This window comes from Arachis stenosperma, chromosome 3 (assembly GCF_014773155.1).
Source record: "Arachis stenosperma cultivar V10309 chromosome 3, arast.V10309.gnm1.PFL2, whole genome shotgun sequence".
NCBI lineage: Eukaryota > Viridiplantae > Streptophyta > Magnoliopsida > Fabales > Fabaceae > Arachis > Arachis stenosperma.
Window position 1 is genome coordinate 168,209,857 of NC_080379.1, and position 25,680 is coordinate 168,235,536.

At 34.9% G+C, this 25,680-nt stretch overlaps 2 protein-coding genes across 4 annotated transcripts; both read left to right on the plus strand.

Moving 5' to 3' along the window:
- The first annotated feature begins 4,384 nt into the window (after nt 1-4,384).
- On the plus strand, nt 4,385-9,075 carry LOC130967513 (aspartate carbamoyltransferase 3, chloroplastic-like). Of its 2 annotated transcripts, none has more exons than XM_057892404.1 (7): nt 4,385-4,609; nt 5,379-5,548; nt 6,508-7,066; nt 7,144-7,283; nt 8,163-8,336; nt 8,439-8,675; nt 8,782-9,075. In XM_057892404.1, exons 3-7 carry the CDS (start codon nt 6,526-6,528, stop codon nt 8,887-8,889), a joined length of 1,200 nt encoding a protein of 399 aa, XP_057748387.1. In that variant the 5' UTR covers nt 4,385-4,609; nt 5,379-5,548; nt 6,508-6,525; the 3' UTR covers nt 8,890-9,075. The 2 variants fall into 2 exon arrangements, with proteins under 2 accessions (XP_057748387.1, XP_057748388.1); XM_057892405.1 differs by having other exon boundaries at nt 4,418-4,649.
- Nucleotides 9,076-12,616: 3,541 nt separating this feature from the next.
- LOC130969013 (protein CHROMATIN REMODELING 4) lies at nt 12,617-25,160 on the plus strand. 2 transcript variants are annotated; one of them, XM_057894561.1, is made up of 12 exons: nt 12,617-12,852; nt 13,616-13,689; nt 13,954-14,255; nt 15,960-16,061; nt 16,199-16,960; nt 17,453-17,560; nt 17,681-20,449; nt 21,006-21,163; nt 21,490-21,604; nt 21,756-21,838; nt 22,204-22,867; nt 22,963-25,160. In XM_057894561.1, exons 3-12 carry the CDS (start codon nt 13,968-13,970, stop codon nt 24,970-24,972), a joined length of 7,059 nt encoding a protein of 2,352 aa, XP_057750544.1. In that variant the 5' UTR covers nt 12,617-12,852; nt 13,616-13,689; nt 13,954-13,967; the 3' UTR covers nt 24,973-25,160. The 2 variants fall into 2 exon arrangements, with proteins under 2 accessions (XP_057750544.1, XP_057750545.1); XM_057894562.1 differs by lacking the exon at nt 13,616-13,689 and having other exon boundaries at nt 12,658-12,852.
- The last annotated feature ends 520 nt before the right edge of the window (nt 25,161-25,680 follow it).

The following is a 25,680-nucleotide window of genomic DNA, read 5'->3' on the forward strand; positions in this document are numbered from 1 at the left end:
TTGTGATATTGTGTTCTGTTGTGCGTGCTTCTATCTGTGCCTTTATATGATCTGCATGAGCAAATTCTTGTTTAGCTGTGGCTTAGTAGAGTTTTCTTTGTTGCTGGATATTTATATTGTGGTGGTATTGACTCATTATTGTGACCAAAATGGAAGGTATTCAATGATCATTAGATGAAGAAGCTATCTGCCTTTGTAATTCCTTCAATGATCGAGTTTGTTTCAAGGTTGTGGTAATGTTTGCTGCAAAAAAGTATACCATTATTAGCTTGGCCTTAGGTGGTTTCATCAGGTGACAAGAAGACCTATAGAAAAGAATCGAAGATCAGATATAGTGTCACCCAGTAGTTGAGTTTGAGGTAGAGAAGGATTAAGATGAAATCATCAAGAAAGATTGAGATTTAAATGGCTTATATAATTCTTTGTAGACATCATTAATTCATTATCTATAGAATAAAATGGCATTATTTGATTCACTATTTCCTGTATAGTGTAATGCAAGGTCCAATGGCTTGTAGGATTGATCAACAAGACATTCTTAGTCTAGTTTTTTTTGTTTCTTTGTTTGTTTGTGTGGTACTTTGTGATTGCTTTGAAGCAATGACTATTTGATATTGTGCCATTTCTTGGTCTTGTTGAAAGGCAACTTTATCAAGGGAAGTAAAATTAGCTGTTATTGGTTTTTTGGATTTCATTTGTTACTTTTGTGGCTCCTAATGAATGCTGGGTTTACTTTCGAAACATAGTTGCTGATGGTCACTCAACTGTAGTTAAAAGCATTTTATACAAGTTTGGAGTATTTCAGTTAGGGTAGTGCTAGAGAGCCAATGGTCTAAGCTTGCAATGTGTACAATGGGCTAAATCTTTGGTCCATGAATAAAATGAACATCACCCATACTATTCAGAATAACCATCTGGATACTAGGGATAATAAACATCTCATGTTATCTCATCCCAAAAACTTAAATTGATTTTGGAGTTCACCAAGGATCGAATCCTTGACCTTTCGGATCTAGAACTCTAATACTATGTCATGAATCCATTCATCCCAAAAACGTAACCTGACAGGACAATGTAACACTAATGGTCATGTCTCTAATACTTCCTAAATCTCCATTGTACACATTGTACGCTTAGACCATTGGCTCCCTATACTTTTCCTTTCAGTTATAGCAAGTGCTGAATACAAAACTTCATTTTATCTATTTAAACTATGTTGAATCAGCTAATTGAGTATGTGCTTGCTTATTATGGATTTGTTGGTTTCATAGTATGAAAACTCATTTATTTAGCATATAAATGGGATCAGAAGTGAGAGAATAAAAGTAATTGATCGATCAGAGGCGACTCAGGTGAGAGAATAGAATATTTGTCTTTTATATCATAAAAGAAAGCAATAAGAGAAGTGCATACAAAGAGTGCTATAATTTTATCTTTAATATAGTCTATAAATTAGATGAAAACATTGGATGGTTTTTCCAAAGCGTGTTTTGTTTGGGATTACCATTCGAGACTATGCTTGGAATGAATGAAGCATTGGTACTTTATTGTGCCAGCTTTCAAAGTTTAAGAGATCAGAGGGCCAACTCAATACTTAACCTAAAAAAAAATAATTTTACACTATTAGATATAATTTTACATCATTAGAAACACTAATGATAATTAATTAATGGTTATAATCTGTTAATTTTTTAGGATTTTGATTCTCTAAAGTTTGAATTTGATTTTAGAGAGTAAAGTGTGATCTCTCACCATTGATTTCATAGGTAGAACCAAGAATAAATATGAAAGAGAAACTATTCAAAGGTAGAAGATCACACTTTACTATCTAAAGTGAAATTCAAACTTTAGAAGATCCAAATCCTAAAAAATTAACAGATTGTAACCATTAATTAATTATCATTAGTGTTTCTAATGATGTAAAATTATATCTAATAGTGTAAAATTATTCATTATTATGTGGCACATGTTTCGGAAACTATCTTCATATATATACATCGACCACTTGTATCAAGGTCATTTGTTCTGAAAAAAAACTGTTCATTTTTTTTTATTTTCACATACGATTTGTTAAGAAATGGGAAATGTACCGAGGATAGCACATTCTGTTTAGAATATTCGTATTCTAATAGTTTTAGCGGTTGATTTTAATTAAAAAAATATATTTAATATATATTAATTAAAATTAATAGAATATTGATGTTTTAATGTTGTGTTTCGTTTTGAATAAGTATTTTAATTTGGTATTTGCTGACAAAAGAACAGACAAGAGAATTATAACTAACAATGCTATAAAAAAATTTTTGTTACCATTTGCTTTTGTTTAACCAGAAATATACTTGGACACTGTTTAATGGTTAAAGTATTTAAATATGGACCTCGTTGTGCTGAAATCCATTAATATGGATCTAATTTGTGATATTCTCAACTATGACAGCCAAAATAAGAAAACATAAAAAAGGAGGAGGCAAATTGTAATAACACAACACGGAACGGAAGAATTGTAAGTTTTAATTTTTCTTGAATCAATTTGGCAAGGGCAAAAGGTGTGCTGGCCATGGCATATTGTGTTTGATCATAATTATGTAGAGTGAAATAGTGAATACCCAACTCTGAAATTTTTTTTGAAGGATTACGAGACATTCAATTAAAAAAATATTTATTTTGGTTCTTATATTTAATTTTGGGAATAAATACTATTTTGGTTCTTAAAGTTTAGGGTTAAAATCGAATTTGTCTTTAATCTTATTTTTAATTCGAAATCATCCTCAACGTTTCATTCGGTATTAAAATCATCCTTTTGATTTTTTAAGAACAAAAATGTCCTTATGTTTGTTCTGACTCCAAATTTATCGTCCATCGTCACCACCCCCTTATTTCCACTAAATACCAACCATCAAATTCAAGAACACAATATTTAAGAACAATACTTCAGTATTTAATTTAAATGATTATCAATTTCATCCATCACTAATAATATCACATCATTTAAATTCAACAATAACAATATCAAATTCAGTAACAAAAATAAAACACAACATTCTTTTTTTTTAAGAAAAAATTGGGACAGAGAGAGGAGAGAGATGGAATCATGGGGAAGAAGAATAAGAAAAAAGAAAGAAAAAGAGGAGAAGGGTAGCACGGCGCCTGCTGCTTCCGGAGGAGTCATTGCCGCAAAAAACAAGAGAACGAGAGAGGAAAAAAAGACAGAAAAAAACCGTTCGCTTTCTCTTTCTTTTTTTTGGTGGCCTTAGTGATGATGCCGATCGTTTAAAAAGTGTTACCTTTGAACTATACTACAACGGCGGCGACGAAAGCAATTTAGGTCGTCGTAATTTTTGCGCTCCATGACGACATATAGCGCATTTGCCATTATATCCGTCATCGACTTGTACTTCACCGGCAACCCGCTTCTAACCATGCGGGTGAAAGCATCCGATGGATAAAGTTGATGAGTTTATTGGCCAACTGCGCCGATGAGATGGCATGAGTCATGGGGAATTGAATGGTTGAATAAAAAATTGCGGAAAGAAGAGAGAACAATGTGAGTGTTGAAAAGAGAGAAAGAGAGATTAAAATCCTAGTTCCACTACCAATAATAATCGAGAGAGATATTTTTGTCTGAAAAAATATTAAAAGGACAATTTTAATATTAAATAAAATATTGGAGAAGATTTTAAATAAAATTTAAGGTTAGAGACGATTTTAATTTTGATTTTAAGTTTTAGGGAGTAAAACAGTATTTATCCCTTTAATTTTGTGAGATTGGTTAATTTTTCTGTTAATAATCTCTTTTCAATTTATGTGACATATTAATCACTAATGTATTTTCTATTTAATTTCTATAAGTAAAAACAATTTAAAAATGACTAATTTTTTTAATTTTACATAGCAAATTTAATCAATATATTTAAAAAAGGCAACCAAAAAATAAATAACTAAACGGTTATTGATAATTACTTCTAAAAGACAACGAGACTCTTAACAAAAAAAATTTGTCAATCATAGTTAGTTTTTAATAAAAAAATTAACATTTTAACATGTCATCTAGTCTTATTATGTTAATACAAAAAAATATTAACGAAAGAACTAACTAATTTCATATAAATAAAAATTAAAAGCAGAAAAAAATAATTTTTTATTAAAAACTTCGTTATTTTTTAAAATAATGTTCAAAACCATTTAAGTGTTTTTTTTTTTTTTTTCTAACCGTGTATACCGTTCATTTTCACCTAATAAAATCATAAAAAAATATAAATATAAAGGACTAACGACAAACGAGTAACGAAATTGCATTATTCATGATTATTACAGAAAGGAGTATGGGTGGTGGGTGGAATTAAATAGCGTAAAAATGACGAAGGATTAAGCTGGCTTGCGTAATAACCTATAAATATTTGGAAGGATTTCATTATTGTGTAATAGAGATTAGAGAGTGACACTCATGTCATTAGGGTTTTCGTCTCTTTCACCATTTTGGGAATGGCGGTGAAGAAACCGAAATCAACAACAATAGTTCAACAATGCCAGTAGAAAGGCATCGGAATCAAGAATTGTTGCTTCAAGATTCAAGGTTGAAGAAGGAACCTCGAGAGGTGCTGCTGTTGAAGTAAGTTCAGCATGTTCAAATCATGAATATTAAAACAAGGGTAACATTCTTGTTATTTTCTCAAGTTTAGAATTATTTAATCATGAAAAAGTTTGTTGTTACTCTTTTCCTATCAAATGAAAAATCAATTATTTTCACAATATTATTGATTTTGACTTTATACCCAACACATAAAAATAGGTTTATGGAGGCAAGTTAACGGCTAAACTTCTTGCTTATTGTGCCTGCTCCTAAATATATCAGTTTCTGTAATTCTGTGTCTTGGTGTCTTTAAATACTTGAAAGTTTTTTTTTTTGGTGACTTAATACTTGTTAAAGTTATTTACTATAAAAGCTATTTTTTTTTATAAATTTAGCTATTATATTTTAAAATTTAATGTTGTTACTAATAAACATTTTTAAATTTCTATTTTAATAAATATACAATAAATGTATTACAAAATTTTTAATTAATAATTTTAGTTTGTATCTTTAAAACACAGATTAATTAATTTTTTTATTTATACAACAATTTAAAATCTTTAGTGTTTTGAAAAAAAAAAGACATTTAACATCTTAATAAAAATATACACATAAAGTAGAATCCTAAATATATTAATCAATTACATCAATTTATTGATCTAATTCAATTTGTAAATTCACAATTAATTTAATGGTTAGAATATAATTAGTATAATAAAAACATAATATCTTATAATAAATATTTAGATATATTAAATAATATTAATTAATTTAATTGATTCTAATTATTCTCTCTCAATAATCATAGCCATTTTCCTTTAACAAACGTGAGAAAGTGTAAAGCTGCCCAGCGTAGGCGCCACCGAAAACTGGTCTGTGGGTTCATCCACTCTCATCCTCAGTTCTTCCTCAGAAAGATCGTTCCTTTCTCTGCGTTGTTTTCTCTCCCTCCACTACAACATTGCCACTGAACCGGAGGTAAACACACAACTTCTAGTTTTAATGCTTCTTTTGTGCATATAGGTTTTGAAGTTTTGAATTTTCATGGTGGGTATTCTGTTGGAGGTTTGGTTTTTATGTGTTGCATGGATCTGCTTAGCTGGGAGCCTTTGCTTTGTGTTCATTGATGATATTTTTCCCTGCGTGGATTCTTTATTGTTCTATTTTAATTTAGTTTTTTATATTCTATTTCCTGGATTTCAAGCTTTTATGTTTAGTTTTGATACATCATGTGTGCAGGTTTTGCAAACGGAGTATTTGCAAATTTTGTATTCTCTTTGTTTATCATTTTAGCTTTTTTTTTTTTGGTGTGTTATATAACACTACTCTGAGTGATTAGTTTCTTTACGTCTATTCACTCTATTGGTTGATCGTTTTCACTGTATATTTCTGGTTTTAGGAGAATACAACCACCAAGCATGTATGGTGTTCCAATTCAAATAGTTTACTATCTATGATTGTGATATGGCTGGTATTTAAGGTTGGGAATATAGTGGGTTGGTATATAACTATGTTATGAGCTGATATAGTTTGCTAGGGTCATTGTGTGAACAATATTGAATCATGGCTGAATATTTTAAGCATGTTTAGGTATATTTAATGTTTTAAAAGTGGAGGTAAATGAGAGAAAGTCTTTGTGCACATGTGACTATTTGGTAATTTATGTGTGGAAAAAGTTTTGTTGTTGTTACATCATAACTGGAAAGGAATACTGGAGGATTACCAGATAAAAATATATGTGGCAGTGTCAATTTTATGCAGTGGTATCATTCTCTGATTCTGCACTGGTTGGAATTTTGAATACGTCCATTACGCTTCCTTCTCTGCTTGACTTTTAGACAAGAAGTTGCAAAAAACGTCAAGGTTTCAACTTTCAATTGAATGGTATGGTGAACAATATTTTTCATCCAACTAACGATTTTTTAATCCATTTATAGGGGTTGGTTTAATTTGCAATGGCTGCTACTTCTCTTTTCTCCTGCTCAATGCATACAGAAATGCTTGCTCCAAAGACATTAAAAGGCTCAGATGTTTTATGCTGTCATATCAAAAGCTCCTATATGGAACCTGGTTATTTAAAATCAACATGCTGTCCAAAATCGAATTTTTTAAGTATGAAGAAGTCATCAAAATTGGAACAAATGAAAACAATCTTGCAAACGGATGGAATTCATTCCAATGCTTTGAAAGTTGAACGTGCACCTTACTTTTCAGTGGGACAAAAATTTCAACTCGATGATGTTATTGAAGCTCAACAGTTTGATAGAGACATTCTAAATGCCATTTTTGAAGTTGCACAAGAGATGGAGAGTATTGAAAAGAATTCTCCTGGTAGCCAAATTTTAAAAGGTTATCTTATGGCCACCTTATTCTATGAGCCCTCTACCAGAACTAGACTTTCATTTGAGTCTGCCATGAAAAGACTCGGTGGAGAGGTTTTAACAACTGAAAATGCAAGAGAATTTTCATCAGCTGCCAAAGGAGAGACACTCGAAGGTCAGTTATCTTAGTTTCTGTATTCAAGTTTTTGGTTTGCTTTTCCTATGAAGAGTCTCATGGAGATTTGCTTGCAGATACAATACGAACAGTTGAGGGTTACTCTGATATAATTGTGATGCGGCACTTTGAAAGTGGTGCTGCCAGAAGAGCAGCTGTTACAGCTGGCATTCCAATAATCAATGCAGGGGATGGTCCTGGACAGCATCCTACCCAGGTATGCATGAAATTTCTGCAGCAATATTTGTTGCATCAAGTTATGTTTCCATAGAGAATGTCAAACAGACTGAATTTGATAGAATATTCTGCTGAATGAATCTGATTTAGGCTATCATTCTCAAAGCTAGTTAAAATCTCCATACTATTACATATGTTAAGGTGCTTATTTTGTGTCTACAATAAATGTTCTTAAATAGGTATTAAGAATGATAAATAGTGATCTCAATTTGTTGTCTCTTTTAAGAGAAAAAATTAAAAGTATCCAAATTTTCTACTGTTGGGTCATCTTTATGTAATAAAGAATGCTACCAAATGAAAATATTTACAGAGAACACGATATTGGTTTCTGCCATTCTTGGCTTTTTGCTTCTGTCCTCTTTAATATACTATTCAATGATAGTGAAACCACAATGGCTGCAATTCCAGTCACATTTACCATTATTAGATATAGTCGTGTGGGTAACGGTGATATTTCCAGTAACATAATTAGAGGGGCAGGTGCTATTAATTAACTCATCCATTGGGGTGGGAAATATTGGGAAAAAGTCGGTTTGGAGTGTCATATTCTTGGTCCCTGAGGAGAGATGAATATAATGTGCCCTATTTTTAATGTAGAGGTTTAGATATTAGCTCCGACATTTCTGCAGTAGATCTTAACTTTATGTACTTTCCATATACAAGTGCTTTTCCGCACTTTTTTTGTATGGTTGATGGTTCAATAGATTCCCATTTTCCTTCTTTGTTCTATCTTTTTCTTGTTATCTTTGTAAAGCTGGAAAGATTGATGCAAGATCATGTATGTGATAGAATGCGTAATTGAAGTACCACTTTTATACGAAGTTGCATTCATAGCTTTACTACTTCTCAAACTACTCAGGCACTTTTAGATGTCTACACTATTCAAAGAGAGATTGGGAAGCTTGACAGTATAAAAGTTGGGCTTGTGGGAGACCTTGCTAATGGGAGGACAGTTCGTTCATTGGCATACTTGCTTGCCAAGTACAAGGACGTGAAAATCTATTTTGTAGCACCTGATGTGGTTAAAATGAAGGTGACTGCAGCATACTAATTCTTCGCTCATAATGACAAAATACCATGTTTGAGTCTTTTTGAGATTTCGTAATTTGGTCTAACTTTATATTTAACTGTGTAGGATGATATAAAAGAGTATTTGACATCAAAGGGAGTGAAGTGGGAAGAAAGCGCTGATTTAATGGAAGTGGCGTCAGAGTGTGATGTGGTTTATCAAACTCGTATTCAAAAAGAACGATTTGGTGAAAGAGTTGACCTTTATGAAAAGGCTAGAGGCAAGTACATTGTGAATAAGGATGTTCTAAAGGTGATGCAGACTCATGCTGTGGTCATGCACCCTCTTCCTAGGCTTGATGAAGTAAGCATGCATGCTTATATTAAATGTTGTGAGGATGCTCTTTAGGAATTTAAGCAAGCATTGAGTTTATAAAATTTGATTCATGAATCGATTTGGTTTCGTGCAGATCACAGTGGATGTTGATGCTGATCCAAGGGCTGCTTACTTTAGGCAGGCCAAAAATGGTCTATATATTCGGATGGCACTTCTGAAACTCTTGCTTGTTGGTTGGTAAACCTGCATATTCATCCTCAAAGTGCATGGAAGAAAGATACTGAAAGATCATTACTTCTTTTGCTTTTATTTCTATTGTCCTTGCTTAAAACTTTCTCTCTGTTTTTTATATTGTAGTTTCTTATCTCATGAGGTATTGGAATGAGAAAGAGGAGAGCTTCCATTAGGCAAAAGTATTTACATTTCATCTTCTTGACAGCTTACTACTGATTTTACTTTTCATATATCCACTAATCCACTGTATAATTGATTGTCCTCAACTTATTAGTTACTTCAATGATTGCGAAAGAGAAATATTATTTTACAGGATGGTATAAAATCTTCTAATAAGCTATAGTACCACTCTAGTTTGTGGCCAAGAAAAGAGGGAAATGATCAATTATAACACATATATTATAGTTATTATTTTAAAATGTTCCATAGATGTATTTAGTGTTTAAATTGTTTATTTTTCATAATTATGTATTTTTACTCTTCAAGAGCATCATATACAATATGTTCTAAATGTGGTAGGATAATTGATATTGGAAAGACCTATTTTTCTTTTAAGATACCCTGCATATTAGCTTATCTCCCTACTTCACCCATCTAATTTTGAAACCCTGAAATATTTATTGTAAAATAAAAGACAATAAAAGAAAGCACAAGGTAAAATCTCAAGACTCCCTAATGCATAGTCCTTGTCTCAAGGGGTAAGAAGTTGAGCAATTTGCTTATGATGATGGCTATTGACAATTCTTTCTGTCATCCAACATTGACTAAGGAACTAAGATTGAAAAAAGAATAAAGTTGTATCATCTGTGATGAAGTGATGGATCAGTATGAACAGCATGATCCCTGAGCAACCATGTGAAAAATGAGACGGATACTGAAATGGACACAAAGGTGGGGTTTGTGAACAATGAGCTTTTTCCTTACATTTGGTTTTAGAATTAGAAACACATTACATTCCATATTCAATAATCGCCTATCACTCTTATGTTCATCAATCTTCAATCAAACACTTTTATGTAAGCTATTATGTTCATCACTCAGATAGGGTCGCTACCTTAGAAAATAAAAATAATGTATGTAATAAAGTGTTGTTCATGATTTTCGGTTAGTTAGTTTGATGGCATTACTAATAATAATAAAGGCAAAGATGCTCATTTCAGAACAGGACACTTGCTATGGAATCTAGACAGAGATGAGGTTAAGAGAAGAGTGGTTGACTATGAGAGACAAACACACACACCCTATCTAATCTTATTCTTATATTAAAATTCAAGAGTTTTCATATAATGATTTTCATTTTTATTGATGTGTTCTGTTTGCAACTTGATTTTAATTAGTTCTATTTCTAGAACATATAATGTAATGGCTAATCTATCTCATAAGACAATTAAGAATTAACATAGAATGTCGTATTTGGCCAAAAAGATCCTCTGACTAACTCATGCATTTGTTATTAATAACTTAAACTTCATGCAAACCAAATTGTGTTGGTCTAGTAGTTAGTTCACTAATTTGCTTAAGTAAGTGTTGGGTGTTTGAATTCCGTTTTGTGCATGCAGTAACCAATTGGCCAGCGACAAAACCCTTAAATGAAGTTTTGATCCACGACAAATTAGTTATTAGCCTGCCGAGCAAGGGGATACCGCGGGAAAAAAAACTTCATGCATGGCTTGTGCTTCTTCAACAAATTCAAAGACCACACTTTCTTACTTCGCACGACTGATCAAAAGCATGCACATTTTATGCCTCACCATGCCAAATTTGTGATTAAGTCCGTCTAGCACGTTTAATCATTTACATATACTTTTATAAAAAAAAAATTTGGGGCAAAAGAAAAGTTTCAATAATCAATCCAACATGTCTATTCATCAATTTACAATAAGATTTTGCTGTTGATACAATCATTTTGAAAAGTGTTTATTCAAATCATAATGTATATATTCATCAAAAGTATATTAAACTCGATCTAAAATATATCTTATTTAAGGTGGGTTTAAAAAAAATCTATAATCGTATTTTTTCATAGATAAGATAACCATAACGCACTATATTTATATCTATATCTATATCTATATCTGAATGACTATATAGTTGAATACCTGTATCGAAGTTAATGGGAAATCTTATTCTGATGACGTATTTTAAATAGCAGTTAATAACATATTGCAATATTTAATCAAAAGGAGGGATAATTGAGAGCCTTAATTCATTATCCTATTTTTTCAAATTTTAAATAAGTAAAAAATTTGAATATATATGTTGTTTTTAAAAAACAAAAAAAAAAGACAAAAAAATCAATATTTTCTTTATTTAAAAATGAAAAACACAATTAAAAAGATGAAATAAAATTTCAAACACTGTTCAACTGAAAAGAGTAAAACCCAGCATAATTAATAAAAAAAAAATCCTAGTTTTGAAAATCTTAAATGATACAATCAATGAAATAACTATTGATCTCCAATACGCTATTTTCAACAATATAATACCAATTAATAAAATAACTATTTTTCTTCGATAATATTAATCACCCAAATTAAATAAAAAATATCTTATTTAGATAATCTTACAGTATAGCAATTAATAAAATGCAACTTTTGAAATATTTTTCAAATGCCATTAGATAGAAAATAGTTAATTCATGGATTCATAATAAATGATCTTTACAAAAATAAGGCGGAAAATGACAAAAGAAGGAAATTTTGTTTTCCAAAATTTTATGCAAGTCAATTTGTATTTATTCAAAAGTAGTATAGAATTAAACTCTCTGCAAGAAAGAAGTGTTATAAGAAAGAAACTTGATTTGAAATTCACAACTGTATTCATCCAACCAAACTAAAAAGGGGAATTCTATATAAACAAGTGCATAATAGCAATTAACAAAATTGCAGATTTTCTAATAAATATTTACTTTATATGTCATGAAATAATGCTACTCAGTATTTATCAAAAGAAGGTAACTTCTGACTTCCTTTTATGAACTCTGAGAAAATCACAAACATAAATTTTTAGAGGCATGATATTAGTAATAGTAGTAGAATCTATTAGCAGTGGCCAAAAAAATCTAAAAACAAATAAGGCATTGTGATTTATGAAGGGAAAAAAAATATCATCCTTATAGAAGATATAGAACTAGATTGAAAATTAAAGGGGCAAAGTCCAATTTCTAAGAAAAGAAAAAGCTGACAAATGAGAAAAAGTTAAAGGGCATTAACAAACAATTATTATTATTTATTACTTAAAAAATGTAACAAAGCCATTAAAGTAATACACATGCAGAAACCTAAGCTATTGATGTGCGTTGATCATTCTAAAAATTTTCAGATATTCAAAAAATGATTGGAAACCAAAAACACAGAACACTGGTTAGAGAGCATAAATCATTCATCAAACAAAGAGAATAGCGTGTGAGGGAGAATTAGAGAGCGCAAAGAGAAGGAGAAAAAAAGAACAACATTAGGGGGCAATGACTCGTGGTGGTGCCACGTGGCAGTGTGAGAGTGGAAGAGTGGCTTTTTGGGGTTGAACAAACAAGAATAAGAACAGCAACAACATCAACATTCAACAACTCTTTCTCTCTCTCTCTCTAAAAAAATTTAATTTATAAAAAAAGATTCAATTTTTATCTTCTCTCTCTTCTGCCATGTCAGAGGGTAACCCCGTCCTATGACCCCGGCGAATCCGTATTTGTGTGTGTCTTTCTCTCTCTAAAATACACACACCAAAAAACACACACACTCTCTCTCTCTACAAAGACAACATCAACAAACAACAACAACAGCTATCTATCTTTCTCTCTCTATCTATTTATTCATTTGTCTGCCCCCATTCTCTCTCTCTCTTTCTCTCGCCTCGTATCTCTCATCTTCCTTGCTTCCCATGCCCTAATACCCCCTTTTCTGCACACCCACTTCTCTCCTTCAATCTCATGCAAATCGTGTCCCTATTGCTATTTGATCCGTCATCCAGATTGGTACGCTTCTTAATTTCTATTGTTTCTGCTCCTTTTTTTTCTTATTCTGTGGCTTCTTGCTGGGAATTTTGGGTTCTTGGGGTTTTGTGGGTATGTGTTGTTTGCTTGTTCCAATTTGGTGCGGTTTGTATGTGTTGTTCCCTTGATGCTTGGGCCCATTTGGTCTGTGATTGTGATTCTTGCTGCAAAGTTTGTAAATTTCGTGCGTTTTGACACTTGGGTCTTGAACTGGTTTCTGAGCTCACTTGTTTCTTGAATGGGGATTCTGGGTCTTGGTTTGAGCTGAATGTGCATAATGCTTGACTGGTTGGAAGTAGATTGCTGAAATTTGAGTTTGTTCATTGTGATTTTGTGGTATGCTGAAATGTGCTGTGGCTTCTTGTTCTATGTGTATGCTTTGTTAGATTCAGCACAATAATTCTTGTAAATGACACTGTCCTTTTTGGTTGCGCGTTATGGATAATCTGATCTTGCTTAGACTCTCAAATGAATGTGGCTTGTGGTTCTGTATATATGCTTCACGAAATTCAACGCATTCAATGGCTGTATGTAACGGTGTACTATTTGATTGTATATCTATGCTGGTATGGATAATCTGATCCTGCTTTGTCAATCTGTAGTATCCGAACTAATTTACCACCTGTTGTACCTGTTGTTTCCATATTCATTTATTGGGAACATTGTAAGTCTTATTATGTCATATTCTTTGAAGTGTTATTCATTTATCATGCTGTGGCCTAACATTTGAAATTGGATCATGTAGGCAATCAATTCCTTGTTTCTTAAGAGAATGCAACGCTATTATTCATTTTAAACTCTTCTGCAATACTGACCTAGGTAATGCTATTCAAGTTCTTTCTTGAATCAAATTTGTTTGCTTCCATGTTAGGGAGATTTGATGCTTTTGGCTTTAGTATGTTTAACAGATAATGAGGAATACTTAATCTTGGAATAATGGAACCATGTATACTCTGAATAAGTTATGAGAATGCTTCATTAGTTTGGCAAACTTCTATTATTTTCTTGTAATGGTTAGTTAAACTTTACTCACATCTGTTGAGAGAAATATGCTTATGGTCAATGTTTTGATTGTTTATGTAGGAGGCATATGAATAATGAAGGAAAACAATTCATCAGCACCGACAATGATTAACAGTAAATGGGTTTTAAAGCGTAAGCGGAGAAAGCTCCCTTTAGGACAGGATCAATCCTCTGGTAAAGATGAATCCAATGGTAAAGAGCAGCCCAATTGTAAAGAGCAATCCAACGGTAAAGAACAATCAAATGGTAAAGATGACAATTCAGCCACATCTGAATCATCTAGGAGTGCTTCGGTCAAACGCATGCTAAAGACTGAAGTAGCGACTGATCAATCTTCGTCCAAGAAGAAAGGACATGACGGGGTGAGTTACTTTTTTATATATGCCTGATTTGGTGTCAATGAGTTTACTTTAAGTTAGCCCTTCACTAAGATAAGTGCTATGAGTGAGATTATTTATAATAATCAGAATACTTCACTTCTAATGTCAAGTTTTGCAAACCCAACCAGTAAAGAGCAAAGGGGAAGCATGCATATTGTTATGTAAATACATCATGGCCGTCAGGGCCATTTAATTATGTTCACATGTGCAAAATCATTTATATATTTTTTTATAATCGGAAATATGATTGATGAGGATGGAAGAATACAAGAGACAGGGCAAGATATCCTCTGAATGGAGTCAATGGACAACAAAAGGAAAGGGCAACTTGGTGCAAAGCATCCCACATTACATAGGGTCTAAGAAAGGGCTTGGGGTGCAATGTAATCAACCTAATCTGATGCAAGCATCAATGTTTTGAATCTGTGATGTCCTTGAGATCACATAGAGAAAACTCAACCATGCTCCAAGGCTCCCCCCTTTGGACAAAAGAAAAAAAAGGAATAACAAAAGATTTATAAACGAAGGAATAAGGAAAGCATAGATAATTTTTAACCCTTACAGTGTGTCTGCCAATGGAGAACCTACATCCACTTAACTGTTGAAATCACAAGCTTGTCATGAAAACAATGAGTTTGTCCCTAAAACCCCTGGCATCCCTATCCAACAGTAGGACCTGAATGATAGCTAATATATTACCTGGCCAAGGGGTCTTCTTGCCATTTTTCCTCTGAAAATCTCTGAAATGAAATGTGAGGAAGTTCTCCAAACTTCCTTCCTTTTACGGAATACATGCCGTACATTCCTCAATAATATCTAGGAGTCTTTATGCAAATATCTGGAAGCTTGATAGTATAATGAATGCCGTCTCCTTCTGCCAATCGGAAAGGTGAAAACACATAGTTTTGTATTGGGATTTAGATAGTTGGAGGAAACTGATTGTGGGAAGGAAAAATGTACGTGATTAGTGAGGCTATATTCAGCACATCATGTTATTACTTGTTTCCTTTTCTATTTTGGTTTAGGATTGAATGGGATCATGCTAATTTATTGTTGGCATCTTTTACTTTGGGAGCTGGATTTTGCTTATTTACTAGTATAGATACTGACTGACTAGTTATAGGAAGTTGATTATGTTAACTTTAGTATTTTCTAGCATTTCTTTTATTATGTGTTGGCTGTTTGTATCTTTTACTCAAATACAATTGTTGCTAGATTTTTTCTCACTTCCGCTACATTGGTATGGAAATATGATGTGTTATACACTGTCGAAACAATAAATATCATGATAATGGTAACTTAGTGATTAGGCTGCAGCTTAGTTACATATTACCTCGTTCATTGATTGTAATTGCACAAACACAATTGAGCATTCTCTCTGTTTTCTATATGACACCTAACTGGGTGCCTTCCTTTATTACCTATCTTTGCACTATTTCACTGCCGAGTCCATGAAAACCTAGAACTCTTCTTCCATGGTGTCTGTCTCAATTTCCTGCCTTGTTGGCTTTTACTATTTTTGTCACTCTTGAATACTTTTTAATTTTCTGGTTGGTGTTTGCCTACTTTCCCTACCTGCATATTGTATGCGCTGTTTAATGGCTCTGTTTTTTCCTGTTATTTTTTTATTAAATTCTATTTTTTACTCGCTGTTCTAACTGCCATATGATAAAACTTCTGGTCCAGTATTACTATGAATGCGTGGTCTGTGATCTTGGTGGCAACTTGTTGTGCTGTGATAGCTGTCCTCGCACCTATCATTTGCAGTGTCTTAGTCCACCTCTTAAGGTATGCTCATTTGAGCTGGTTTTGTGCTGAGTTCTTTCTAATTTTTTTAATTATTATAATTTGTATTACTAATTATGAATTATCATTCTCATTATTTGACTCTGTATCTGATAATCTGATAATGTTATCTCCTGAAGCGCATCCCCACGGGGAAGTGGCAATGTCCAAGCTGCTTTGAAGAAAATGATCACCTAAAGCCTATGGACCATTTGGAGTCAATTTCAAAACGAGCAAGGACCAAGATAGCTAAGGACAAGCCACAAGTTGGAGTCAACTCACTTTGCCTTGAGAAAGTTTCCCGAATTTTCGGAAATAAACATGTTTCCAAGAAAAGGTCATCAAGCAAGGCAAAGCCTATTTCAAGTTTGGGGGTGAAATTCTTTGATAAGAAACCATTTTCTTCCTTAGTGGATGCAAACAAACCATGTGACCCATCTGTTGGGAGTTCCATAGAAGGAACTTCATCGTGTGCCGATGTTGATGACAAAAAATCAAGTGCTTCCCCAACAGTTTTCCTTGTGGATGAGAGGGCATCTTCACCTGCAACGGAAATTGTTTCTCCTTCTAAAGATACTAATTTAGAGTCAACTGATGAACAGTTGGAAGGAAAGCCTGATTTATCTTGTAATCAAATGCCTGTGAAAAAGACAGTTGTTCTTGCAATTGGTGTTGGTGGAGAGGAGGGGAGAAAAAGGAAGCATAAAGATGTTAATAATAATACTAGTCAAAAGAAGCGTAGGACTGAAAAGGGGAAAACTTTTGTCAATACATCTGTAAAGTGTAAGTCTGCTAATAATAAAACACCAAAGAAGCAGAAATCTGTAACTTATAGCATTTCTGCATCTGGATCAAAAGAGAAATTTGGAAAGAAAGATTCTGAAGTCCAGAAGAAAGATCAGGTAAATCTTGCTGCACTTGTTTTGTCATTAGATTTTACTGTTGGTAGGTAATTATTTTGTAGAAAGTTATTTTTTTTGCAGAGATAACACGTTTATATATTTATTACTTAATATATTTTAATGTTTATGTATTTGTCATAATTTATATTTTGATTAGATATTTATGTATTTTAATATCAAGTTATCAATATTACCACTATTGACTTGTTTATTCATGGAGCTAAAATCTTTATATATTTATTACTGAATTACTGAATATCCTTTCCAATTATATGTATTTTCTTAGTTTCTGCGCATTTGGTTAGATTTAGGAATGCCAAATTCTGTGGTTTATATAAGTACAGAAAATGTATAGTGTATATCATACTTACGATCTGGTCTTGGATTTACATCAATATACTGGCTGAAATCTGGTACATGTTCACCATTGTTGTTGAGATGCTATTGCATGTGTTTATTCTTAGTCTGTGATTGTTGTTTACTTGGATGCAGATGATCTCTCGGCTAATAAAAGACACATCAAATGAGCCGGATATAGCAGGAAGGCATGTGGATGGAACTTTGATGCGTGATGATAGTGCTGTTGTTGAATCTTTGCAGGTAACCATAAGGAAGGGCTTATTATTAGATGGTTTGCATCTATTTGCTAAAGAAATTGCTTTCCTTGGTATGCTCTATGTGAATATCATGGCTTATTTTTTACTCGTATCTGACTTTCAGGTTGATCGGGTTTTAGGGTGTCGAATTCAGGGTGAGAATGCAAACACAATACAACATGGATCTTTGACCATTTCAAATGACTCACCTGGTGATCAGGCAATCTCAGAAAACCAGAATAGACTAGTGGAGGATAATTCCACCGATGATAATGATTTGGATGCTGAAACAGTTGAAAATGTTGTTGATGATCCACAAAATGATATCAAAAGTTCTGGTAAAGAAGAAACATTGACAAACTCCAATAGAGTGGAAACAATTAATGTATACAGAAGATCTACAACAAAGGAAAGTAAGAAGGGAAATTCCGCAGATTCATTGAGTAAACCTACTGATGATTTAGATTCCTGTCCCAGGGATAGTAATGATCAGGATGATTCTACCGTTTCTGCTGAAAATTTGGAAAAAGCAAGTGACAAGATGGAGGTGGAGGAGAGTATCACTGTTGCTTTAAGAAGCAATGATAACAGTGGGCTTCCAGAAAACTGTGAAATGCCGGCCACTCTTGAGACAAAACTGAAAGAAGTGGATATGGAGAAGGGAGTGAGTACCGATGTGATTGAGAATAAAGTTCTGGTTGCTAATGTGGCTGAATCTTCTTGTCTAGATGGAAAGAAAGTCTCCTATGAATTTTTAGTTAAGTGGGTAGGAAAATCTAATATTCATAATAGTTGGATTTCTGAATCCCGGTTGAAAGTTCTTGCCAAGAGAAAACTAGAAAATTACAAGGCGAAGTATGGGGTATCAATAATAAATATTTGTGAGGAGCGTTGGAGACAGCCACAGCGAGTTCTTGCACTCCGCACTTCCAAAAATGGAGCATCTGAAGCATTTGTAAAATGGACTGGACTACCTTATGATGAATGCACTTGGGAAAGTTTAGATGAACCTGTGCTTCAAAAGTCTTCTCATCTGGTTACACTTTTTCATAAGCATGAAGCCCTAACTCTTGAAAGGGATGCATCAAAGGAAAATTCAGCAAGGAAAAGCAATGAACATCGGCATGATATATTTAATCTTACGGAGCAACCTAAGGAGCTGAAAGGAGGTGCCTTGTTTCCTCATCAACTTGAGGCTCTCAACTGGTTACGTAAATGCTGGTATAAGTCCAAAAATGTGATACTTGCAGATGAGATGGGACTTGGGAAAACAGTCTCTGCTTGTGCTTTTATTTCATCATTGTATTTTGAATTCAAAGCTAAACTTCCTTGCTTGGTCTTGGTACCCCTTTCCACAATGCCTAATTGGCTTGCTGAATTTGCGCTGTGGGCTCCGGATGTGAATGTTGTGGAATATCATGGCTGCGCAAAAGCAAGAGCCATGATTCGCCAATATGAATGGCATGCTAATGATCCAAGTGGGTTGAATAAGAAAACAGAAGCCTTTAAATTCAATGTGCTTTTAACTACATATGAAATGATTCTGGCTGATTCTTCTCATTTGCGCGGAGTTCCTTGGGAAGTTCTTGTTGTTGATGAGGGACATCGACTGAAAAATTCTGGAAGTAAGCTTTTCAGTTTGTTGAATACCTTCTCTTTTCAACATCGTGTACTGTTGACAGGTACCCCTCTCCAGAACAACATTGGTGAGATGTACAACTTGCTCAATTTCTTACAACCGGCATCATTTCCTTCTCTGTCTTCATTTGAGGAGAAGTTTAATGATCTTACAACTGCAGAAAAGGTTGATGAATTGAAAAAACTTGTGGCTCCTCATATGCTTCGTAGGCTTAAAAAGGATGCAATGCAGAATATTCCTCCCAAGACAGAAAGAATGGTTCCTGTTGAGTTGTCATCCATCCAAGCTGAATATTACCGTGCAATGCTTACAAAGAATTATCAAATATTGCGGAATATTGGAAAAGGGGTTGCTCAACAATCTATGCTGAACATTGTTATGCAACTGAGGAAGGTCTGCAATCATCCATATCTCATACCAGGAACTGAGCCTGATTCTGGGTCTGTTGAATTTCTTCATGAAATGAGAATAAAGGCTTCAGCTAAGCTTACTCTCCTGCACTCTATGCTAAAGGTTTTACACAAGGAAGGACACAGAGTTCTTATTTTCTCGCAAATGACCAAGCTGCTCGACATCCTTGAGGACTATTTGACCATAGAGTTTGGGCCTAAAACATATGAGAGGGTGGATGGCTCTGTTGCTGTTGCTGATCGTCAGACTGCAATTGCACGCTTTAACCAAGACAAGAGTCGATTTGTTTTCTTGTTATCTACCCGTTCCTGTGGACTTGGGATAAATTTGGCGACTGCTGACACTGTCATCATCTATGACTCCGATTTCAACCCTCATGCTGATATCCAAGCCATGAATCGAGCACACAGAATTGGTCAGTCAAAGAGACTTTTGGTATACCGGCTTGTGGTTCGTGCTAGTGTTGAAGAGCGCATCTTACAACTTGCCAAGAAGAAACTGATGCTTGATCAGCTTTTTGTAAATAAGTCTGGGTCTCAAAAAGAAATAGAAGATATTTTGAAATGGGGAACTGAAGAACTCTTTAATGATTCTCCTGGCCTGAACACAACTGAAAATAACAATAGTAGCAAAGATGAGACGATAATAGATGTAGCACACAAGCAACGGAAGAGGACTGGTGGTCTGGGAGATGTTTACAAAGACAAGTGCACGGATAGCAGCAGCAAGATTGTGTGGGATGAAAATGCAATTTCTAAATTGCTTGATCGATCTGACCTTCAAGATGGTTCAACAGATATTGCTGAAGGGGATACCGAGAATGATATGCTTGGCTCAGTGAAGGTAAAATAATTCACTTGCGTCTGATACAGTCTTCTATCATTTCTTTAAATTCTGGGTAGAATTGTACTGGTAAGTTATATGATGTGTGGTGTGAATACATGAATCTTGTTTTGCATGTATATGTTTGGACGAGGACCCTCTCCCATTCTTCCACTGTAGTTTAAGTTCTTACACGATGATATTTATTTTTCTGTCGAGTAATCTTAAGAGCTTATGCAATGGCTTTACTATACTGTAGTAAATGGTTGTACTTGGTTCTAGAGGAGCTGTTTCAAAGCTTCATTTGTGATTAATGTGTAGAGTATCTAAAGTTCTAAACAGAGTTTGTTGATGCTTATGTTCCCTTTGCGCTAATATTCAGCAAATTAATTCCATTTCATCCTAGTGTGATGGGAAGTTTCTCTCTCCTACAAATGTTTTGTTCTGCATCAATTGACTGGTTAATTTCTCTTTTATTTTGATTTTTTTTCTTTGAAATATTCCACTTTGCTTACATACTGTTAGATATATAAAGACAACGATGCCCCTAATCGTGATTGTAATTTTTTTTATCCAGGCGGTCGAGTGGAATGATGAGCCAACTGAAGAGCATGGAGTGGATGAATCTCCTCCTCACGGAACTGATGATTTGTCTACTCAAAATTCTGAAAAGAAAGATGATATTGTTATGATTGCCAATGAAGAAAATGAATGGGACAGACTACTGCGTGTGAGGCAAGGAGCTTTTACTTGCTTGTATCCTCTATTTCTGTAACATTTTACCTAAATCAAGTTGTGTGAATGTTTACTTATGCACCTAATTACCTATTTAAAAAGAATAGAATTATCATTTTAGCTCTAAACCATATAATGGTAAAGGTGCTACAGTTATGAGATAATGGCTTTTGAAAAATCAGAACCTTTTAAATGAAACCTGGGATAGGTTATATCTCTAGAAATGATGGTTGTACAATTATCATCATCATCATCATTATTATTTGGCAGCACAATTAGCTATCTAGTGTTCTGAATGTTTCTTCTGCGTATAATCTGGTTTGTAGGTGGGAGAAATATCAAAGTGAGGAGGAAGCAGCTCTTGGTCGAGGGAAGCGCCAGAGGAAAGCTGTTTCTTATAGGGAAGCATATGCTCCGCACCCAACTGAAACAATGAGTGAGGTAATTTGGTTTCTTTCTGATTTTAAGTAAACCTACTTTTAAACAAGCTTTAGAAGACAAATGAAAAGGGTTCGCTCCTTTGGTAACATCTCAGTATCCTGAACGTTGTTTTCTTGATGTTAATGTTTTATTGATGTGCTTTTTCTACCAGAGTGGCGGTGAGGAGGAAAAAGAGCCAGAGCCAGAACCCGAACGTGAGTATACACCAGCAGGACGGGCTCTGAAGACGAAATAGTATGTTTTCTGCCTTTGAAATTTCCGAGTTTCTCTGCAGTTACTAAATATGAGTATAAGAGATAAATTTGTCCTTTATGGAGCATTTATAAAGTCCTACTTGCTGTCTGCTAAATTGTTCATGGTAGTTTGAATTCTCATACATTAATTTCAGCTAAACAAACTGGTTATATATGGTATATTGATACCTCCTTCTTGGTACTGTTTAGATTATTTCTATATTGGTCTGAATTATTCACTGTAATACTAATTCTCAAGCTAGTATTTATGTTGTGCACTCGTAATTGGTACTGTTTTCCGGAATGGTATAAGCTTCATAATTAAATGTGCTCTCAATGCTGAAAACACTTTCTATTATTGGACAGTGCTAAGCTCCGTGCTCGGCAGAAGGAGCGAATTGCTCGGAAGAAAGAAGCAGCATCACGTCCTCCTGAGGAAATCCCAGGAGTTGAGCCACTCCCACAATTTCCAACTAATACTAAGGGTGGGGACATAGGAGCTGGAGCAATGCATCCCGTTCAAGAGGTGCCTTCCGTCAACTTAGTGGACAGCAAATCTAATCAACTTGCAGAAGCACAAGTTCAGAACAGCAACAACACAGATACCATTTCAAGGATCGACAGGCTTTCGAAACATAAAATGAGCAACCATTTTGATGCTCATTTGAATAATCCAAGCCGTACTCTACCTGACATTTTTGTCCCAAATCACCATAGTAAGGGCGGACCAAGTACCTCAAACTCTATGCCCCCCAACAATTTGTTGCCTGTCCTGGGACTTTGTGCTCCTAATGCTAACCAGATGGAATCATCAGAAAGTAATGTTCCCAAGTTAAATTGGAGACAAAATAGACATGGAGTCAGACAAGAATTTCCATTCAATCTTGCCTCTTGCTCTGGGACATCCATGGATGCAGAGGTCAGAAGTCAGGAAATGGCACCAAATACCAAAATACCAGATGCCTCGACTGAAAATGTTAAACATAGTTTCAAAAATAGCATCCCTGATAGCAATCTCCCCTTTGTTCCGGTATGCTCACTTAGTATGATGAGTTTGGACTTAATTTTGGGTTGCCATTGGCTTTATGTGTGTGGTTTTAATTCATATCCATTTGCTTTTTGCAGTTCCCACCTTCTGTTAAAGGAAAGGAATCCAATGCATTTGAAAAATCAGGTGCTAGATTCTCTGCTTTCCAGGAGAAGATGGCCCTGCCAAATCTGCCATTTGATGAAAGGTTACTGGCACGATTTCCGCTTACAACGAAGAGCATGGCAAATTCACATCTGGACCTCTTACCTAATTTGTCATTAGGAGGCAGGTTTGAACCTCTGAATGGATCTGGGCAAGACCTTCCAACAATGCCAGCACTACCTACTTTCAAAAATCCCCCTGAAGACTTGTTCAGATATAATCAGCAAGACAGGGATGTTCCTCCCACCTTGGGTTTGGGACAAAGACCAACCCCATTCCCATCTTTCCCAGAAAACCATAGGAAGGTGCTTGAAAACATAATGATGCGAACCGGCTCTGGATCAAGTAGCTCGTTAAAAAAGAAGTCAAAATCAGATGGATGGTCTGAAGATGAGCTCGATTCCCTCTGGATTGGTGTCCGTAGGCATGGAAGGGGTAATTGGGATGTCATGCTCAGAGATCCCAAGTTAAAGTTTTCAAGGTATAAGACGCCTGATGATTTATCAGGGAGGTGGGAAGAGGAACAAGTAAAGGTCTTTCAGGGGCCAGCTTTTCCTGTGCCAAGATCTTCCAAGATGACAAAGTCTACCAAAGCTGCACATTTTCCAATCTCTGATGGAATGATGGAAAGAGCTTTACAAGGGAGCAAATTCATCTTGCCTCCGAAATTTCAAAACCATTTGACCGACATGAAATTAGGGATAGGTGAGTCTGTGTCTGGTCTGCCACATTTTAGGACATTGGATCGACCTAGTTTGCAAAATGATCAGTTTGTGCCAGTACCATCTTGGAGTTCTGACAAACACAGAGCAAAACTACCTGAAGATGGTTCTGCTGAAGCATCTGATAGGCCTGGGACTTCTAATGTTCTTTCTGAGCACCCATTTATGCTCAATTCTTTTGGAGCCAGTTCCTTGGGTTCTTTAGGTTTGAATTGCTCAGGTGGCCTTGATATACGGCAGAAGGAAGATGAACAAGGAAACAGGAAGCGAGGAAAGTTGCCAGAACTTCTGGATGGATCGTCCAACTATTTGCGCGATAATCGTGCAAATGTGGGAAATGGTGAATCAATGGGCTCAGGATTGGCATCTAACGCCATTAGACCTGATCTTTCACACTCAAAAGGAGATGATGTAGCTGGAAGTAGTACTTCAAAAGACAAGCTTCCACACTGGTTGCGAGAAGCCGTGAGTCCCCCTGCCAAGCATCCTGATCCTGAACTGCCACCTACAGTATCAGCAATTGCTCAATCAGTTCGCATGTTATATGGAGAAGATAAGTCAACAATTCCTCCATTTGTGATTCCTGGACCACCTCCATCCTTGCCAAAGGATCCCAGGTGTATCCTCAAGAAGAGGAAGAGGAGAAGGTCGCCTAAGTTTGATCGGGGTCTTGCAGATTTTGCAGGATCCAGCAGGGACTTCCCCAGCAACCGCGATGCTGATAATGGTGCTTCAAGCTCAACTCCATCGGGGCCACCATTTCCTCTACTTTCTCACACAGCAACTCGAGGACAGGTCGAATCCAACCTCAGCTTGCCTCTTCTAAATTTAAAAGATTCAAGTCCATCACTCTCATCCGGACTGTCTCCTTCCCCTGAAGTGCTTCAATTGGTTGCATCTTGTGTTGCTCCTGGGCCTCATCTTCCGCCAGTTTCGGGTGCTTCAAGCTTTCTTGAGGGCAAGCTCCCATTGCCAAGGCCTGTTGCCAGAGCCAAATTCAAGGACTCTGAAGGTGCCTTTGAAAACAAGAAAGCGCATCAGGTTTCACCAAAAACTTGGTGTCCACCTGAAGACGATATAGTAGAACTCCCTGACAGCGGAGATTCCAGCAAGACTCAATCGGATCCTTCCCGGGTCGAACGACCCGATGAGGTTGAGGAGGTATCATCCGAGGGAACAGTCTCGGATCATGTGGTGGGAGATCAGGAAACACAAGTGTAGTTTCTTGAATTATAAATAAAAACCATATTCTTTTCTTGCTGCTTAGAGCCTTCTCACCAAGATGCTAGAATTTTTGTAGGTATGACAATGAGTGAAACTAGCAAATATAGGATTGTTGAGAACATGTGAAGGTTTTTGTCTCCAAGTGAAAATGAAATATAGTATTGCTTGCTGGGTATTTTGTTTTATTCCATGGCATTTTTTCAGTTGGAACAAGATACATAGTGCCATGAAGCATTTGGAAACATTTGTGCTGCAGTAACAGTACATAAACATTACTACTGCAGTGACATGTTCAATTCTATCATTCTGCCTAGGAGAAAGGGTAAAGTTTCATAACTTAATGTTCTGAAGAATTTTGAAATATATTGTATTCTGGATTTTAATGATATATACAAGCTGTTTATGTATATAACTCTTTCAATTGGATGGGACCGAAATTTTTTAATTTTTTGGCTATTTCCTAGGCAAAGTGAAATTGCCCAAAGCCAAATTTAAATAGTGAATAACTACATTTCAAATATATTTTCAAATGCCTGATGGATGTGTTAATTGAAATGTAGACATTTATTTCAATGTCTAAGGAATTATAACTCATAAATCATATATAAAAAGTGAAGATTTTATCTAAATATGGAATTGTCTTATACTTGAATTAACAATTAACATGTGTTATTTGATCCAATTTTATAATTTTATACTTCGCAT

Bases quoted from the DNA above. Each gene is read 5' to 3' on its own strand.
- LOC130967513 (XM_057892404.1), top strand. From the start codon at position 6,526: ATGGCTGCTACTTCTCTTTTCTCCTGCTCAATGCATACAGAAATGCTT. The intron at 7,284-8,162 runs GTATGCATGAAA...CAAACTACTCAG, and splicing joins CTGGACAGCATCCTACCCAG to GCACTTTTAGATGTCTACAC. The intron at 8,676-8,781 runs GTAAGCATGCAT...GGTTTCGTGCAG, and splicing joins CTCTTCCTAGGCTTGATGAA to ATCACAGTGGATGTTGATGC.
- LOC130969013 (XM_057894561.1), top strand. From the start codon at position 13,968: ATGAAGGAAAACAATTCATCAGCACCGACAATGATTAACAGTAAATGG. The intron at 17,561-17,680 runs GTAACCATAAGG...TCTGACTTTCAG, and splicing joins CTGTTGTTGAATCTTTGCAG to GTTGATCGGGTTTTAGGGTG. The intron at 22,868-22,962 runs GTATGCTCACTT...TGCTTTTTGCAG, and splicing joins GCAATCTCCCCTTTGTTCCG to TTCCCACCTTCTGTTAAAGG.